Source organism: Sorex fumeus, unplaced genomic scaffold (assembly GCF_029834395.1).
Source record: "Sorex fumeus unplaced genomic scaffold, SorFum_2.1 ptg000109l, whole genome shotgun sequence".
NCBI lineage: Eukaryota > Metazoa > Chordata > Mammalia > Eulipotyphla > Soricidae > Sorex > Sorex fumeus.
This window is the reverse complement of record NW_026606166.1, coordinates 5227725-5245271: the sequence shown is the minus strand read 5'-3', so window position 1 is coordinate 5245271 and position 17547 is coordinate 5227725. Positions and strand designations below refer to the sequence as shown.

The following is a 17547-nucleotide window of genomic DNA, read 5'->3' as shown; positions in this document are numbered from 1 at the left end:
CCTGCCCTCTTGCACCCCCCAGCCCATTTTGTTGTTTCCCTTTAAACAAAATTTCAATGCCATGTTCAAGTCTTATTTGTAGATACACAGTCTCTTAGAGGACTTCGAATTTTAGTTGAAATATAAAAATTAGAGAATTACCCTTTTTATGAATTCGTCTCTGTCTCCATGTTCACAACTGTGCTTCCAGTGTGGAGATAGAGTGTGAAATCGAAGCATCGCCCCTCTTTGTCTTTCTCTTCCTGCACCCTTTACATGCCAATATTGAATTTAATTAGTCTCTCAGGTATGGCTTCCAGTGTTTAATTTTTCTTCCAACTTTATTGTTTTGGTGTGCTTGTTATTTGTTATGAAAATAATCAAACTGGGTTAAATTCCTTAGGCACTGAAAAGATGCTTGTAACTTAAATATCTTGTCAACTAATGTTTGGAAAAAGTAAATCATGTCTTTTTGGGAAATTATCTATATTTTCCATGATTTCTATTTTAGGGAGAAATGCTCTTCACCTGGCTGCAAAGTATGGACATGCATTGTGTCTGCAAAAACTTCTACAGGTAATAAATAGTGATTAATACTGAAACTTTATTATTATTTGGTTTTTGGCAATACCTGGTGATGCTCAGGGGTTTACTCCTGGTTCTGCACTCAGAAATCACTCTGGGCAGGGCTTGGGGGACCAGATGGGGTGTTGGGGATCAAACCCAGGTAGGCCACACATAAGGCAGGTGACCTACCCGCTATACTATCTCTCCAGCCCTTAAAACTTTATTATTTTGACTTCAAATAATTATGTTTTGAATGTGTTACTGGCATCTGAGATCAAAGAAAATAGTAGTCTGATTTTTTCCGGCTTTCATAATAGTTTTTCCATCATTTATGAAAGAATGTGAACAATAAAGCACAAAAACACTGAGGGAAGTGAATTGCATAACTCCAGTGTATTAAAAATAAATAACAAAGGCTTGACCTTCCTGTTGACATTAGCTGGGGATTGGAATTTTCTGTTGTCTCATATATAACATAAGATAAAATGACACCGCCTAGCATCTTTCTTCCTAGATAAACATTTAATAACTTAGATTACCACCACGTAGTTTTAATCAGGCAGACACAGCATTCTATGAGTGTGTGGGCTGTGTTATGGTTTCAGCTCAAGAATCCAGTCATATATTTTCATAAACATTTTGCCACTGGTTTTCACAGTAGAACACACTTGTTTTTCTGAATCAGTTCAAGTTTTTATTCTTGCTGAAACACTACCCAGATAATAACATAGTTTCTATATCCCCATGCCATTGTCATGTGCCTTATGTTTTTCTGTTTTGGCGAAATACTGTTAAATTTTGCAGTATAATGTTATTATATTTGTTCCACGTCAAAATATTTAATGACTTGTCATCTTTAGCTTTTGGATAAATGGAATAGTTTAAGCTTGAATAACAGATGTTCATTTGAGCATTGATACGTATTTTAAGCAAAACTCCTAAATGATGAAGTTTCTGTGTTTGAACAGTACAATTGCCCCACGGAGCACGTCGACCTCCAGGGGAGAACTGCACTCCATGACGCAGGTGAGCGAGGGCTTCATTTGGACATAGACAGCTACCTGCTAACATGGCTAAGCTTTCCCTTATGCTCAGTGTGTCAGTGTGGATATACTTGTGTAATTCATAGAGAAACAAAATATTAAGAATATCGTATTCATGTGAATTTGAAATACATTAGGGTCTAGGCTTAGAAGAGATTCATTCAGCCAGTAGTTATAGGCTAGTATACTAGATCATAAAAGTCCAAAGTTGATGAATTAGTCAAAAGTGACTTTCAAGTGTTATAGGAAATGTACAATGGTCAAAAGGCCAACCCAGAAAGAAGATAAAATGGTTATTAATATACATGCACCAGAGGTGGAGAGATAGCACAGTGTGTGAAGCATTTACCCACATGCAACTGACCTGGGTTTGATTCCTAGCACTATATATGATCTTTCAGTCACCACTCTCAGGAGTAATCCCTGAGCACAGAGACAGGAGCAAGTCTTGGGTATAGCCAGGTGCGACCCAACCAACCAACAAAACAAAAATATGTACATGCACAAATATAGGTCTAATTAACAATTATTATTGGGCCTAAGGGGAATATGTTAACAACAATATAATATTTGTAGGGAATCTCAACACGCCTCTGACGGTAATACAGATCTATTAGATAAAATAAATTAACTAGGAAATCACTTGACCACTTTATTGCTTGACATCCCGTTACTCATCCCGTTACTGGCTCGAGCGTGTGCCAGTAACATTGCCATTCATCCCTGTCGTGTACTAGTGTAGTCCAGTGGCGTCTGTTCATACTAGGAACACAAAGAGCCTCAAATCGATCATTCAGGGTCTTGAAGAAGAAGTCTGACCATCTCACAGATGGGCAGTCACATGATCTTTTGATGTCCCGTGGAATCTAGCTGGTAATGGCTCTAGTCCAGCAATCATCTCCAAATCGCATTATTTGTCCAGCCCATCTGATTTTCGATGCCTTAGCAAACAAGACAACATCCTGGATTCTTGATTGTCGACAGAGTTTGGAACTCTGGATTCTTTCTCTCACTTGAGTGAAGTGTGATACTCCAAGCATAGCTCTTTCAGTTCCTCTTTGGGAGACCCGAATAGTGTTCTCATCCTGTTTTCGTAGGGCCCAGGTCTCTGAGGCATATGTTAATGCAGGAATAACAGGGGATTCGAAGAGATCTGCGCAGAGCCAGAGGTTCTTTGTCCCTTCGTTATTTCTTTGACGCTCTTGAAGGCGTTCCAAGCCGCTCTCTTCCTCCTGCACAACTCAGGTGACAGGTCATTCATTATGTTGACTTCTTGACCTAGGTACACATAACTGTTGCATTCAGAGATGTTCGTTCTGTTGAGAGCAAATGGAATGTCAGGAATAAGACCCTTTCTCATAAACATTGTCTTCATGAGAGTCAGCTGTATTCCGACCTTTCCACACTCACGGTCGAAGTTGGCCAGCATTTGTGCCACATGTCTAATGTTTGGTATTATTAGAACAATGTCATCAGCGAAGCGGAGGTGGTGTGGTTGCCGACCGTCTATCTTCACTCCCATTCCTTCCCATTCCAGTCGTCTCATAACGTTCTCAAGGGGTTCAAATATGGTTTGAACCATGGGAAACCTGCAAATGCGATTAGAGGCAGCCCTAAAAGTCTCTATCCCTTTCAGAAAGCCTGGCAACCTACTGAGGATATCCCGCCCACATGGCAGAGCCTGGCAAGCTATCTGTGGCATATTCAATATGCCAAAACCAGTAAATCAATGGGTTTCATTCCCCTGACTCTAAAAGAGCCACTGATACGGCAACATTAAAAAGGATAAGGAAGGAGAGACTGATAAAATCTCAAGGCTGAACTAGGCTGCCAAAATGGAAAAAGATGACGGTTTGTACTTTCAATTGGATGCAGCCATTGAGGACCTGATGGTGCAAGCGTGAAAAGATCAAATACGACGACATCGTTCTAACCGAGATGAGAAGGCATTAATAATATCACGCCGTTTTCGACACTGGAGAAGAACTGATCCTCAGAACATGCGACAAAAGAGGTTTTGGTGATGTCAGTGTCCTTGTCAATACGAAACTTGGCCATGAGCATTGATTCATTCGAATGCCTAACAACCCGAATTGGACAACTTGAATAGATGTGGCTCACTGCCGGCAGTTTCTATCTTCGTTGTCTACACACCAACATCCAATTTATGATGAAGGAGAAATTGAGAAGTTCTACATGGAGCTGGAGAAGTTCTATAAAGAAGACCACTCCTTCTATAAGATCATTGTTGGTGATTTTAATGCCAAGATAGGACCGAGAAGAGCAGCTGAAGAACTCCACATTGGGACCCATGGCCTACCCAGAAGGCCAAATCTAAACACTGGACATGGGAGTCTCCCAGTGGACGGTTCTGCAACGAAATTGATCACATCATATTCAATCGACAGTTTTGCCTGACTGATGTCGCTGTTGTCCCAAAGTTCCAAATGGGATTGGACCACCGTCTCCTTTGTGCATAATTCTACTTCATGGAGCAGGGAGAAAGGGCTGCAAAGTTTAAGAAGAGAACTCCCAGAATGACTACCAACTGGGAGCTCTTTGGCACTATTGCAACAACATAAGAAGATGCCATCATTGACAACATTGATAAAGAATATGATAGACTTGTTTAGCACCTCCATGATTGTGCAAGGAATGACGAGAGAGGTAGCCACAAAAAGACACCTGTTTTTGAAAACTCTTGAGCTCATTTGCCAACGTGGCTTGGCACAAGCCTCATGCAACCACAAGCAAATGTCTGAGCAGTGATAAAGGAAGACCTCAAAGAGAGAAGGGCAGCAGTGCTGGCAGCTGCGGCAGAAGCCAGGAAAAGCATTTGCAATGCCTGCCTGTCCTTCACCAACTACAAGACCAAGATGACTGCCCTCCAACGTCCCGATGGATCTATAACATCTTCCAGAAGGGCAATGGAGAAGATTATCCACGACTTCTACTCAGATCTCTTTAATAGCCACGTCCACCTCCCCACATACCAAATTCTGCAGGATGGATATGTCATTCCCAACATTCTCCCTTCCGAAATCCGACACACCATTTTTTCGATAAAGAAGTGAATAGCACCTGGCCCAGACAAGGTCAGACCTGAACACCTCAAGAACCTGCCATCAGTACTCATCAATACACTGGCTCGGCTCTTCACATGCTACCTGTCTGAATGCAAGGTTCCATCCCAATGGAAAACCAACAGGACTTACTACTGTACAAGAAGGAAGACATCCACAACCTTGGCAACTATCGCCTGATCTGCCTGTTGTCTGTTGTCTACAAGCTGTTCACTTGAGTCATCCTGAATAGGATTGGCAGAACACTAGATGAAGGACAACCATGCGAGCAAGCCGGGTTCCGAAAAGGATTCAGTACAATTGACCATATCCACACAGTAGCCAATCTCATTGAGGTTTCTCAGGTGTTCAAGATGCCGCTCTGTCTAACGTTCATTGATTTAAAGAAGGCCTTTGTTTCTGTGAGACTGAAGTGGTCATCGAAGCCCTAGCCAAACAGGTGTTCAGACTCAATTCATCAGGATCCTCCGTGAGCTGTATTATGGATTCACTACCAGGATCTCACCATTCTACAAGGAAGTGATCATCCATGTCAAGAGAGGGAGGGGTTCAGCAGAGTGATACCATTTCATTTCATTTCATTTCATCATCCTGTTAATCGTCGATTGCCTCGAGCAGGCCCCAGTAACGTCTCTTTCATCCTAGCCGTGAGATTATATTCACGGCTCTTTAGGAGAATGAGACCCATCATTGTTACTGGTATTTGGCATATTTGGTACGCCACGGGGAGTTTGCCAGACTCTGCCCTGTGGGCAGGCTACATTCGATAGCCTGCAAGTTTGTCCAAAGTAGGAATGAGATAATAAGATGTCGCGCGGCCGCGAATGCGGCCGCGCGGTTCCGGGATCTGGATTTTATAGTCTCTGAGTCTTGGCCGCTGATGGGATTACACGGCGCCAGGGGGCCAGGTGGTGGGTGTGACCCCCGCCTACTGGAATTTGGAGGATCTGGGTGGAAGATGCTCGACTCCAATTCGAGTAGGCATGGAGGTCTCGGCCCCGGAACCCGCGTGGCTGTGTCCCTCTGCCAGTACCTTCATGGGTGCGGAGAGTGGTCTCAGCATGGTGGTGGCTGGTCCTGGAGGTCTTCGGCTGCCGTAGCCCTGGTCGGGGCGGGGAGGAAAGCTCAACCCGCTCCCCTCCAAGGGACTCCGGGAAGGAACACCCAGGCGCGGGGGCAGAGACTGCACTGCTCTCGTCCGGGATCTGGATTTTATAGTCTCTGTAATTTTATAGTCTCCGTGTAATCCCATCAGCGGCCAAGACTCAGAGACTATAAAATCCAGAGTGATACCATTTCACCGAAACTCTTCAGTGCCACCCAACCAGGAAATAATACCCTTAAATTAAGTAAAGAATCAGGTGAATTTAATAGATAAGCACAAAAATTTCTATCACCACCAAAGTGAACGTACAATTTTTTTCTCAAATGCTCATAGGACAGTCTCAAAGACAGATTGTATCTTGTGACATAAAAGAAGTCTCAATCAATGGATATTGAAATGATGCAATAATTATACCAAGTGTCATTTCTAATTACAGTAGTGTGACTCTAGAAATGTTATAAAAAAGAAAGCTGGAAAATACTACATAGCTCAAGACTAAGCCACATATTTCTGAGTAACTTTTGGGTCAAGAAAAAGAAATAAAAAATCACCTGGAGACCGTAAAATGAAGACATGAACTCTCAGATCCTATGGAATGCTTCTCAGAATCTAGACCACTTCAGAAGAAGTCACAAATAAACAATGTAATCTTCCACAAAAGGAACTAGAAAAAAACAACAAATGGAACAGCAGAAGGAGGGAAATAAAAATTAAAACAGAAATAAATGAAGTGAAAAGGATAATACAAGAGAACAATGAAACAAAAAGCTATTCTTTTGTAAAAATGAATAAAATTGGTAACTCTGTATCATTAAGAAAAAAAGAGAAAACCCTAACCAAAAAATGAGAAATAGAAGAAGAAATGTTATAGCAATTATGGTAGAAATACAAAGCTTATAAGACACTATTATGAACATCTACGTGCCAACAAGTTGGACAATCTTAAATATATGATAAATTTTAGAAGTTATAAAATCTTCTGTTTGACTGTTCTCCAAAATTATTACCTTTGCAGATGTCATGATAATGCATATAGGGAGTCCTAATTACTCACACAGAACATTACTAGACATAATTAGTGGGTAGTTAAGTAGTAGGATATAAAGCAAATATATGTGTGTGTGTGTGTGTGTGTGTGTATACCTGCTGCATTTCTGCATATAAACAGTGAATTTGAGAAAAGAGAAGTTAAGAAAACAGTTTACAGGTGGAAGAAATGAATAGCTTGACCAAGTCATCATAAATACAGAAATCAAAATAGCATTAACAAGTATCCCCAAGAACAGAAACCAGGAATTAGATGACTTCACCCGTGAATTTTTCCAAACTTTCAGTGGTAACAGTATACCGTCGCCTCAGTATAATATCATTGTCATGCCTATTGCATTTGAACGTGTGTTCAATATCTTCTAATGATTGTTTATTTCCCCCTGGTTATTTCTGTTTATTTTCAGTTTTTAAGCTTTGTTGAGTATTACTGATATGTTAAAATTGACGTAGTAGCCAGTGAGCTAGCTCATGTGGCAGAGGACACTGTCTCTGATGTACAAAACCCTGGTCTCAAGTCCCAGTAGGCATGACCCCCCCCACACCCCCCACCCCCACCCCGAGCACCTGGTAATCCCTGAACACTGCTAGATGTGGCCTTGGCACAGCCCACCACCATCCCTGTGGTCTGCTCCCGCCTGTGAGCATTGCTGGATAGAGTCATCAGGCTGACCTTACAGGGCCAAACATTTTCTGGAGTGGCCCCTCAGCTTTTCCAGCACTGCTGTTTCTGGCTCAGAATTTTAAAAAATATGGCATTATATGCTTTTGACGACATCAGAAAGATAGACCGCATGTTAAATGTATGCCCCTGCCTTCATCACATACATATGTATGTGTGTGTGTGCATACACCCACATCCGCCCACACACCCACACACACAAATGCACACAAGAGTACGAGGGATTCTTTAAAGGCAGTGTAAATCCTTAGTACCTTGACTCCAGTGATTGTGTGGTGTCACTGTATTTGCTTACCAAATGTGTATACTTAAGATGTGCCGTTTTTGTGTTCTATAGAATTTATTATCCCTATATTTAAAGCCAGTGTAGTTTAACCACTTGAAATCTTAATTGTTCAGTAGGTATATGGATGGTGTTTGATTGAACACTAAGCTGACATAATAGGACCACTCCAATATTAGTCGCTTAACAAAAAATAAATATATGATGAGTGGTGTAGGTTGGCAGCACATGCAGTCACACCTGTGTTCAGGCTAGCAGGAAGGGGAAAGAGAGCATGAAAGAACGCCCCAAAAGCTCAGTCCAGGTTTCAGTTGCTCCTCTCTTATTCTGTCAGGGGAGAAAAGTCAATGGACTGTATTTATCTGCAAGTAGGGCTCAAAAATGTAATTTTTGGTCACTAATCGGGTTCCACCACCTGCTCTGTAGAGTAAGGGCAAACAGATTCTGGCAAAACTGTTTCACTCTCTACCACAGCCCATTTCTGGTCATCCAGATGTGTGTGTAGACCGAGCTTTCTGCATGAAAACCCATATTCGATTTCTAAGGGAGAGGGGGCTGATAAGCCAATCCATTTACTGTAGTTAGCTCAGAGTCTAGAATTTCTGCATGAGCTCAAAGAGAAAAACATCCATGAACTCAAAGAGAAAATATCTGTACCTCAAAATATATGTTACAATGGAATGAAAACAGTTATTGGAAAATTACAACGATAAACACAGCTGGTGAATAACAGATATCAAATGTCACAGCAGCAAACTTGCAAGGCTGAGGTATTGCAGTAAATGTCTTGTTCTCCTCTGGATAATCTTCCTAGTTCTGTTTTCTAGAAGAAACCATTTATCCATTGTGCCTTCTGCTCCCTATTTCTGTCTGTGGAGAGAGTTTTGTCTGTTCCCTGCCAAGGTTACAGACAGTCTCGGTGTTGGAGATTATGTCCTATGCAGAGGCAGTCTACAGGCTGGAGCAATCATGAATTTTCAGCTGATGAGCTTTTTGCTGAGCTTCTTGCGCTTGGGATATGGTAATTCCTCCAAACCTTGGTAGATTTCTGGTCTGTTGGTTGCCAGCTTCTTGCCTATGTCAAGAACTATCTTTCTGGACATATGGCTTTTAACTTCTATGTCCTTATTTCTAGACTCCTGACTCTCTTTTAGTGACTGCCATCTCACAACATTTGCAATCATTTAATAATTACGGATATTCTTTTTTTTTCCTTTTTGGGTCACACCCAGCAATGCTCAGGGCTTACTCCTGGCTGTGCACTCAGGAATTATTCCTGGCGGTGCTCAGGGGACCATATGGAATGCTGGGAATCGAACCCGGGTTGGCCACATGCAAGGCAAACTCCTTACGCACTGTACTATCGTTCCAGCCTCAATTACAGATGTTCTTAATCTGATGTTTATTCCAGGATTGACTCTTCCCCTCACCACCTCCCCCCCACACACACCTTTTTTACTTTTTTAATAGGAGTTCTTTGTGAAGAGTTGTGAGCATCAGTATCCTGTTGATTGTTCTAAAGAAACGATTGGCCTCTCCATACCTGCAGTGCCCCAGATGCTATACATTTCCATCCTGTCGATATATGCTTGACCTTCCTTCCACCCCATACTTTTCCAAAAGAAGAAAGCTGATGTGCCAACATGCCGACAGTTGTGTGTTGACCCTTCCCCAAGAAAAGCTCCCTGCTCCATCGCTACAGATGAAAGGGCTCTATCAGATGTTTGGCTGGAGATGAGAAAAGTCACAGGTTTCTTTATTTCCCCCCTGTGCCCCACTACTAGAGTGATGGTATTTCATTTAGGTGTTTGTTATGGATGCTCCCCATTTTTCTGAGGGGCCTCCCAAGAAGGGGGCACTGGGAGCCACTCCTAATGGTTCTCTGCCAGCTGGCTTTGGGCTCAGTGCAAGGGCCTGAGGACGCTGTGTCAGGCCTTGCAGGCGGGGAACACAGAAGGCCAGCTGACGGCCTTCACGGCCACACCAGAGAGATACTGGGTGCCATGTTGTCCAGGGACCTAATCAGGTGCCTGGCCCTGCATCCCACCCGTAACAGCAACGAAGTTTGGGATAAGGCTAAGCTGCTGTGATAAAGAGACTCCAAAACAACCTTGGCTTAAAAAAAAAATATTTTTTCGATTTCGCTGTCCCGATCCTCAGTTTGGCTTGTGTCGCTGCTTTGTGTGGTCACTCAGGGACCCAGATTTTCTTCCATGCTAAGTTCTATCATCCAGGAGTCTCGGCCTTGATTTCTGGGGCAGCTGAGAGCAGACTCTTGTGTTTTTCTGCTGCAAGAAGGAAATGATTATGGCAAGATACACCCACTTCTTAGAGCCTTAGGCTCAGAAGCTGGCTGACATCACTTGGGCCAGATTCCATGGGCATGTCTGTCTCACCTGCCTGCAGGACAGATGCAGGACTTGACCTCTCTGAGCAGGCCTGTGCCCAGCACCATGTCCTTACCTTGGCCGGCGAGAGGGACGTGAGCTCACTGCACAGCCAACTCTTAGTACTTTGTGTTTTAGGATACTCTGGACTTTCATGCTTTACATTTCTTATTGGTGTTTATAATTAGGCCCAAATGGTTGTTATTTGTTTAATTCTCACCTTAATGTTTTAGTTTCAGGTTGTCATTTTATGAAGGTTGATTACAAGTTTTATGTGATACCCTTACTGAATGAAGGACTTTAGAATGAAATTTTGCTTTATTTTCTAATACGGGTCTTTGATTTTCTTCTATTGAATTTCACACTAAAAAACACTGTTCTAATACTCTGTTATTAACTCACATGACTTTAGAAAAAAAATATGTGGGAAATATAAACACAATCCAATTTTACAATGTGTGTGTGCGTGTGTGTGCGCGTGTGTGTGTGTGCATGTGTGTATGTGTAGTGTGTAATTGGGCCACATTTGGTGGTGCACAGGGGCTATTTCTGACTTTGCTTGGGAGTGACTTCTTGCAGTACTTGGGGGACCGTATGTGGTAATGAGGATTCAAACCAGGGTTAGTGGGATGCAAGGCCCTAACCCCTACACTATCCCTCTGGCCCTAGCGGGTAGGGCGTCTGCCTTGCACGCAGCCAACATGGCCGACCCGAGTTCGATTCCTCTGCCCCTCTCGGAGAGCCCGGCAAGCTACCGAGAGTATTTGATATGCCAGACACAGTAACAACAAAGTCTCCAGTGGAGACGTTACTGGGCCCGCTCGAGCCCTTTTTATTAATTTAATGATACAATTATGAGTTCTAGTGATGGTCACAGGAGAAGCGTCATGCAATTTTTATAATGTAAATTTTATTAAAAATGACCATACTTTCTATCTTTAAGGGAGACGTTGTGATGTTATACTTTAAAAAAGAAATATTAATTATCAGAGCCATGCTTTGTTTGTATGACTTTTCCAGATTAAAAAAAATCTGACTCTTTAAGAAAAAAATAAACTAGAACCTTAATAATTTAGTTATAGCCTTGTTTAAATATGTAAATGGAAAATGTATTCTGATTTTTAATTATCTGAATCTGCTCTTAGAATAGAAGTAATTTTTTGGGTAATTTACATTATGACAGTATTCCTGGGTCCTCCCAGATTGTACAAATTTATTAGATGATCTTGTCTAATGAGCATCTGGATAGAAAGTTGGGCTTATTAGGCTACACTCAAAGTGAAGGCTGTGAAGTTTGGAAGTTTGGAAACTTAAAAATGAGAGGATTGATGCTCAGCATGGACCTTGCAAACTTCTCATGAATCTGACCAATGCTTGCTGTTTCCCTTTGTCTCTGGAAGCTATGGCAGACTGTCCTTCGAGTATCCAGCTCCTGTGTGACCACGGCGCCTCAGTGAACGTGAAAGATGTGGTAAGTCCGCCTGGGTTCGCTCTCATTTCAGCTCGGGTATTGTCACCTTCACGTTTGGGGAGATTGATTGTCTTGATGCTGTTTTATTTTTCTTGTTGCTTAGGATGGGCGGACACCGCTTGTTCTAGCCACTCAGATGTGTAGGCCAGCAATATGTCAACTGCTGATAGATAGAGGGGCGGACATTAACTCCAAAGACAAACAAAACAGGTAATTCCGTTATCACAGCTCTCCAGACATCAGCTGCATGCGCAGTGATCGTGAAACAGCTGCTGAGACGTGGCCTTTGATTTCCTCTGGCTCCCCTCTTCCTTGGAATTAGCACCCACTTCTAATCCCCATCCTCCCCACTTCCCCCACTCCTGATCCCCACCAGAGGAGGGCTTAAGAAAGAAGCTGAGGGAAGTAAAGGAAAATGAGAGGGCACATGTTGAATAAAACACGTATGAGGGCTTGTTTTCTGGTCAGAGAACTGAGGGGAAAGAGGAATGGCATCCCAGTCATGTGAAGGTTTTAAGAAGTCTTCAATCAAATGGGTGCAGATAAGAAATAAGGCAAGCATAGAGCAGCGTCCGTTTACATTGTATGTGTGTTTTCATTAGTGAAACATGAGATGCACTACTAAAGTGGTTGTGTAGTGGGCTGAAGCTGGCTATGTCCCACAATAGACGTTCTGAAGGTCTTTTTATTTCATACCCTGTCCGGGCACCAGGCTAATTCCTTCACCAAAACTGAGTTTGTTCTCTACCTCAGAATTCCCTGAGGTTATTTTTATATTTTACATTATTTTTTGTTAGTATGCACTAGTAACTCTGTCTATAATTCTCCCTTCCCCCTTCTCTAGATTTGTCTTTCATAAACTCTGTTGCTATGTGTAGCAATATCTCTATTATTACTAGAGCTATTGTTATTTTGATGCTTTAGGTCTCAACGTTCCTGACAGCAAAATATGTGAAATATATCTCCTTTCACTAGTTAAGTTTTGCAATATTGTAAATCACTAGTATTTCACTGGTTAAATATTTCACTAGTTAAGTTTTATAATTTTGTAAATTGGGAGTATTATTATAAAAAATATAAAAAATGATTATTATTATAAAAAATTTTTTTACTTAATTTTATTCTTTACATCTAAACATGCATCCTACTGTAATTTGTTGGAAGTTGGTAAGTGTAATAAAAGTCTTTAGATGTCATATTTTATGACATTTGTTTTTATTGTTTAGACAGCTCAAAAAAAGGAAATTCTTAAGCAGTTAAATCATAATGTGATTATTAAGAAAGTGATTTTGTTTACTTTGTTTTTGCAGTTTCTATAATCTGGTTTCAAGCATGGCTATAATTAAATATAAATGTTATTTTAAATTTTAACATTTAAAAAATTTTATCGTTTAATGTTATTTTTAATCAGAGAGGGATGATCTAATTAATCCATGTATAATGGCTTGTCTTTTCATTTATCTTAGATTGTTCAAGTATGTTTGTGTCTCTTTATTTATTTATTTGCTTTTTGGGTCATACTCGGCTATATACAAGGGTTATTCCTGACTCTGCACTCAGATATTACCCCTGGTGGTACTCAGGGACCATATGGGATACTGGGAATCGAACCCTGGTCAGTCACATGCAAGGCAAATGCCCTACCCACTGTGCTATTGCTCCAGCCCCCTGTTTGTTTCTTTTTAATTGAAACTTTACCAAAACAAATGCAGGAGGGTATTGAGTAGTGTATAGTCTCTATTCAATGGTTTTTTTGTGGGCATGCAGATTGATATCTGCAGATTAATACTAGTATGCAGAAATTTCCTGCTTATATCCAAGATGTATTGCTATTTAAGATATGATATGCTGAACAGAATTTTCACTTTATAATATTACTTAAAAACAAATACACAAAACACAAACAAATTTTTTAAAAAATTCTTACATTTTTTTACTTTACCATACTTACACACATTTTTTTTTTTCTGTTTTTGAACCACAATGAACAGTTCTCAAGACTTAGTCCTGACTCTGCAATCAGGGATCATTCCTGGCAGTGCTCACAGGATATATGGGCTGCTGGAATCAGACTTAGGCTGGCCATATGCAAGGCAAGCGCTTTACCAGCTGGCCTTATTAGTGCTAATTTTTGAGACCCTTGAGCATGGAGCCAGGAGTAAGCCCTGACCACTTCCAGGTGTGACCCAGAAACAGGAAGGTAGGAAGCACTGGACTATACAGCAAATTAGGCTTTCTTTCTGTTCTATCTATAGCATTTTCCTGGGTAGGGCGTCTGCCTTGCACGCAGCCAACATGGCCGACCCGAGTTCGATTCCTCCGTCCCTCTCGGAGAGCCCGGCAAGCTACCGAGAGTATTCGATATGCCAGACACAGTAACAACAAAGTCTCCAATGGAGACGTTACTGGGCCCGCTCGAGCAAATCGATGATCAACGGGAGGGCCTTTACTCCCTAAGCAACAAATTCTTTATTAATAGCTATGTTTAGAAAATTGTGTAATTGCAACTATAGGAGAGTCTTAAAGAGAAATAGCAAAAACAAGAATCCTTTTCTTTCAAAAAATTCAACAGCTGAGTTAAAGAGGGAAAAAGTCACTTGATTTCATTATGCACTGATTTCTCAGAAGTAAAAACAAAGGATGTGGATCAGTTGTCTCACAGCATTATTGCTATTTACTTATATATATATACTACAAACTGTATACATGCTGATGATTCTGCCGTGACAGAATAAAGCCGTGATTCATTTACTAGAGTTAATTTAAGAGTTGTTTGAGGATACAGATTTTAAGTTAAGTGTGAAGATGTGAAAAGAAAAATTAGGACAAGGATTTGAATTCTTTTCTTGAGAAGAAAGTATTTGTTGAGTAAGTTTTCCTGCTAAGGTTTATGAAAATAACTCGAATAGTTTTTTGTTATAGATTTTGTGCAAATAATATAACAGCATCAGTTGTGCGAGATTTTTGTGGTAATTTGCTTGTCAGGAATTGATAGACTGGAATGAAGAGAATTAGTTTGGGAGTAGAAGTAACAAAAATATTAAGTTTTGAGGGGGCTGGTGTAAGTTTTTAGCTCTGTAAACTAAGACACAAAGCAAATATTTTATGAAAGTGGTGAAGTTACACTAAGATAAAGATGTGAACAAGAACTGGTTTCTGTACCAAGTATGATATTTGAAAGAAATATCTGTCCTTTACGGAGCTCCTCAAAGAATATTTATGAATTGTTTTTTTTTTTTTTTTGCATCTTTCTCAGGGTCTTTTATTCTTCTGTTTTCCTCTTAGAACTGCTCTCATGCTGGGCTGTGAGTATGGCTGCAGAGATGCTGTGGAAGTCTTAATTAAAAACGGTGCTGATGTCACTTTGCTGGACGCCCTTGGCAATGATTGTTCTTACTATGCAAGGATTGGTGACAATCTGGACATTCTCACCTTACTGAAAAATGCCTCAGAAAATACGTACAAAGGTAATGGGTTTCTGTGACTAGATAAGAGTGCTTGAGAAGCTTAGAGGGCAGATGTGCCATTTGAAAGAAGGGACACACCTTACTGACGAACAGTGTTTATTTGTCTTCCTTTATACCCGGGCTTGACATTTTTACAGGATAGTCGTTTGTCTTGAGGCAGTCTGTGTGTCAGATTGTCTAGTTTATTGAGTCGACTAGACTGTGGGTGATTTAAGAACTAAGGAGAAAGGTGCCAATACGGTGTTTTTTCCCCTTTTTCCTATGAGAAGGGTAAAGCTCATAACTCTTACATTGGACGATTTAAAAGATATTTCAAATGTATATATAAAACATCCAAATAATAGTTATCAAAAACTTGTGCCAAGTATTTTTTTATGCTTAAGAGTCACTAGAAAATGCATAAAACCATAACAAATAAAATTATTCTTCCTACTTGGAGGACAAAAATCTTTCCCATCTTTTCCTGGGCATATTGTTTTTATGTGTAATATTTTCTCAAGAGTGATTTTCACTGTTGCACAAAATTCCTTAGGTTTGATTTCATTTAATTAACCAGTTTCCTATAGATGTTATATAAATTGTTGTTTTTTAATGATATAAATAACATTTTAGTAACTGCCCTATACATAAATATTTTAACATATTTTTATTTTGCCTTTTGGGCTAGTTCCTAGAAATTGAATTACTAGGGTTTTAGAATATGTACATTTCTTTCAAGATTTTTTAAACTTACATTGACAAATTATCTTTCAATTAAAGGTATCTCAAAGTTTTTATCTTTCCTTGCATTTCCTCCCTAGCATTGTATATTTACCTACCTGATTGTTGTTGCATTAAAAACAAACTAGGTCATATTGATAGGCCTATATAAATTATTACAGCTATTTTAACTGAAAACAAAATAAGTTAAAACTCATATTTGATAAGTTTTTTTTTTTAATGTCCAAGGCTAGTACCCATAACCATGGAAGCTGTTTATTTCCACTGGGACACTGATGTTAAAATAATCTCCCATGTTTACTTAATTGAAAATTATATGAATACATATATATTCAGGGTAACCTGCTGTTTCATTGATCCTCTTTCTCATCTCTTTAACTTTTAGGGAAAGAACCTTGGAAGAAAGGGCCATCTTTACAACAGGTAGGACTTAATTTTAGGTTTTTATTTATATGTATTGTGTAAATTTAATAATTGAGTTTAATTGAAGTAAAATTAAATTTAGCTAATGATAACATATAAGTGTCTTGAGTGTAAATGCATGCTGTTCTCTCTCCTCAGTTAATCATGCCCACATAGAACTTAACAATAAAGAATATTCTCTAATATTCTCTAATATTATCACTTAGCTTGAGTCAATGGATTTGTTTTTGGTTTTGGATCACATCTGGCTGTGCTCAGGGCTTACTTCTGGCTCTCCCTGTGCTTGGGGATCACTCCTTGGTGGATTTGGGGGCCAAATGGGGTGCCAGAAATCGAACTTCAGTCAACCACATGCAAGGCAAGTGGCCTACCTGCTGAATACCTCTCCAGCCCCAAGTTAATGGATTTTTTTAAAAAGTAATTTTTATTAAAAACACTATAATTAAAAAAAAACACTGTGATTTACAAAGTTATTCATTCTACAGTTCGTTTCAAGCATTTAGTGTTCCAGTGAACATTTAAAAAAATGTTGTCAAGTATGAGATATTGGACCTTGTTGAGATTCTTAAATGATGACTTTAACCTGAGGCCATAGACACTTTTTTCCCTAGCCTGCCTTAGTAGTTCCAAGATGCTCACTATTAGGGGCAAGTAAGAAGTAAAGAACACAGCATTTGAGACTTAAAGTTCGGAATACCAATTTTGAGTTTTTATTTTTAACATCAAGGAATGAATATTAGTTTATTAAGAATTTGGTGGGTTAGAGCAATAGCACAGTGGTTAGGGCGTTTGCCTTGTACGGGGCCAACGCATGTTCGATTCCTCCATCCCTCTAGGTGAGCCTGGCAAGCTACCGAGAGTATCCCGCCCGCACAGCAGAGCCTGGCAAGCTCCTCGTGACATATTCAGATATGCCAAAAACAGTAACAACTGGGGCTGGAGCGATAGCACAGCAGGTAGGGCATTTGCCTTGCACACATCTGACCCGGGTTGATTCCCATCCTATATGGTCCCCTGAGCATAGCCAGGAGTAATTCCTGAGTGTAGAACCAGGAGTAACCCCTGTGCATCGCCAGGTGTGACTCGCAAAAAAAAAAAAAAAAAAAACCAGTAACAAGTCTCACTTTGTATTCCTGGAGCAAGCTGATGCCATTGGGCTACACTAGCACGTGACAGGGATGGATAGAGACGTTACTGGTGCCCGCTCGAGCAAATCGATGAACAACAGGATGACAGTGACAGTGACAGTGCTAAAAATAAATTACACTTGGTTTTTTAAAAGCCGAACCT

The 17547-nt window shown here is 40.4% G+C and overlaps 1 protein-coding gene across 6 annotated transcripts in view; it reads left to right on the top strand.

Annotated features, from left to right (window-relative positions):
- UACA (uveal autoantigen with coiled-coil domains and ankyrin repeats) overlaps positions 1–17547 on the top strand; it is a 90887-nt gene that overhangs the window by 51500 nt on the left and 21840 nt on the right. For 4 of the 6 annotated variants that reach the window (XM_056134927.1, XM_056134929.1, XM_056134926.1 and 1 more), the window contains exons 4-10: positions 491–555; positions 1515–1572; positions 11577–11647; positions 11751–11857; positions 14933–15114; positions 16220–16257; positions 17094–17213. In XM_056134927.1, coding sequence (XP_055990902.1) covers positions 491–555; positions 1515–1572; positions 11577–11647; positions 11751–11857; positions 14933–15114; positions 16220–16257; positions 17094–17213 — 641 coding nt within the window. The remainder of the gene's footprint in view (positions 1–490; positions 556–1514; positions 1573–11576; positions 11648–11750; positions 11858–14932; positions 15115–16219; positions 16258–17093; positions 17214–17547) is intronic. The other 2 variants (XM_056134930.1, XM_056134931.1) reach the window with 1 other exon arrangement.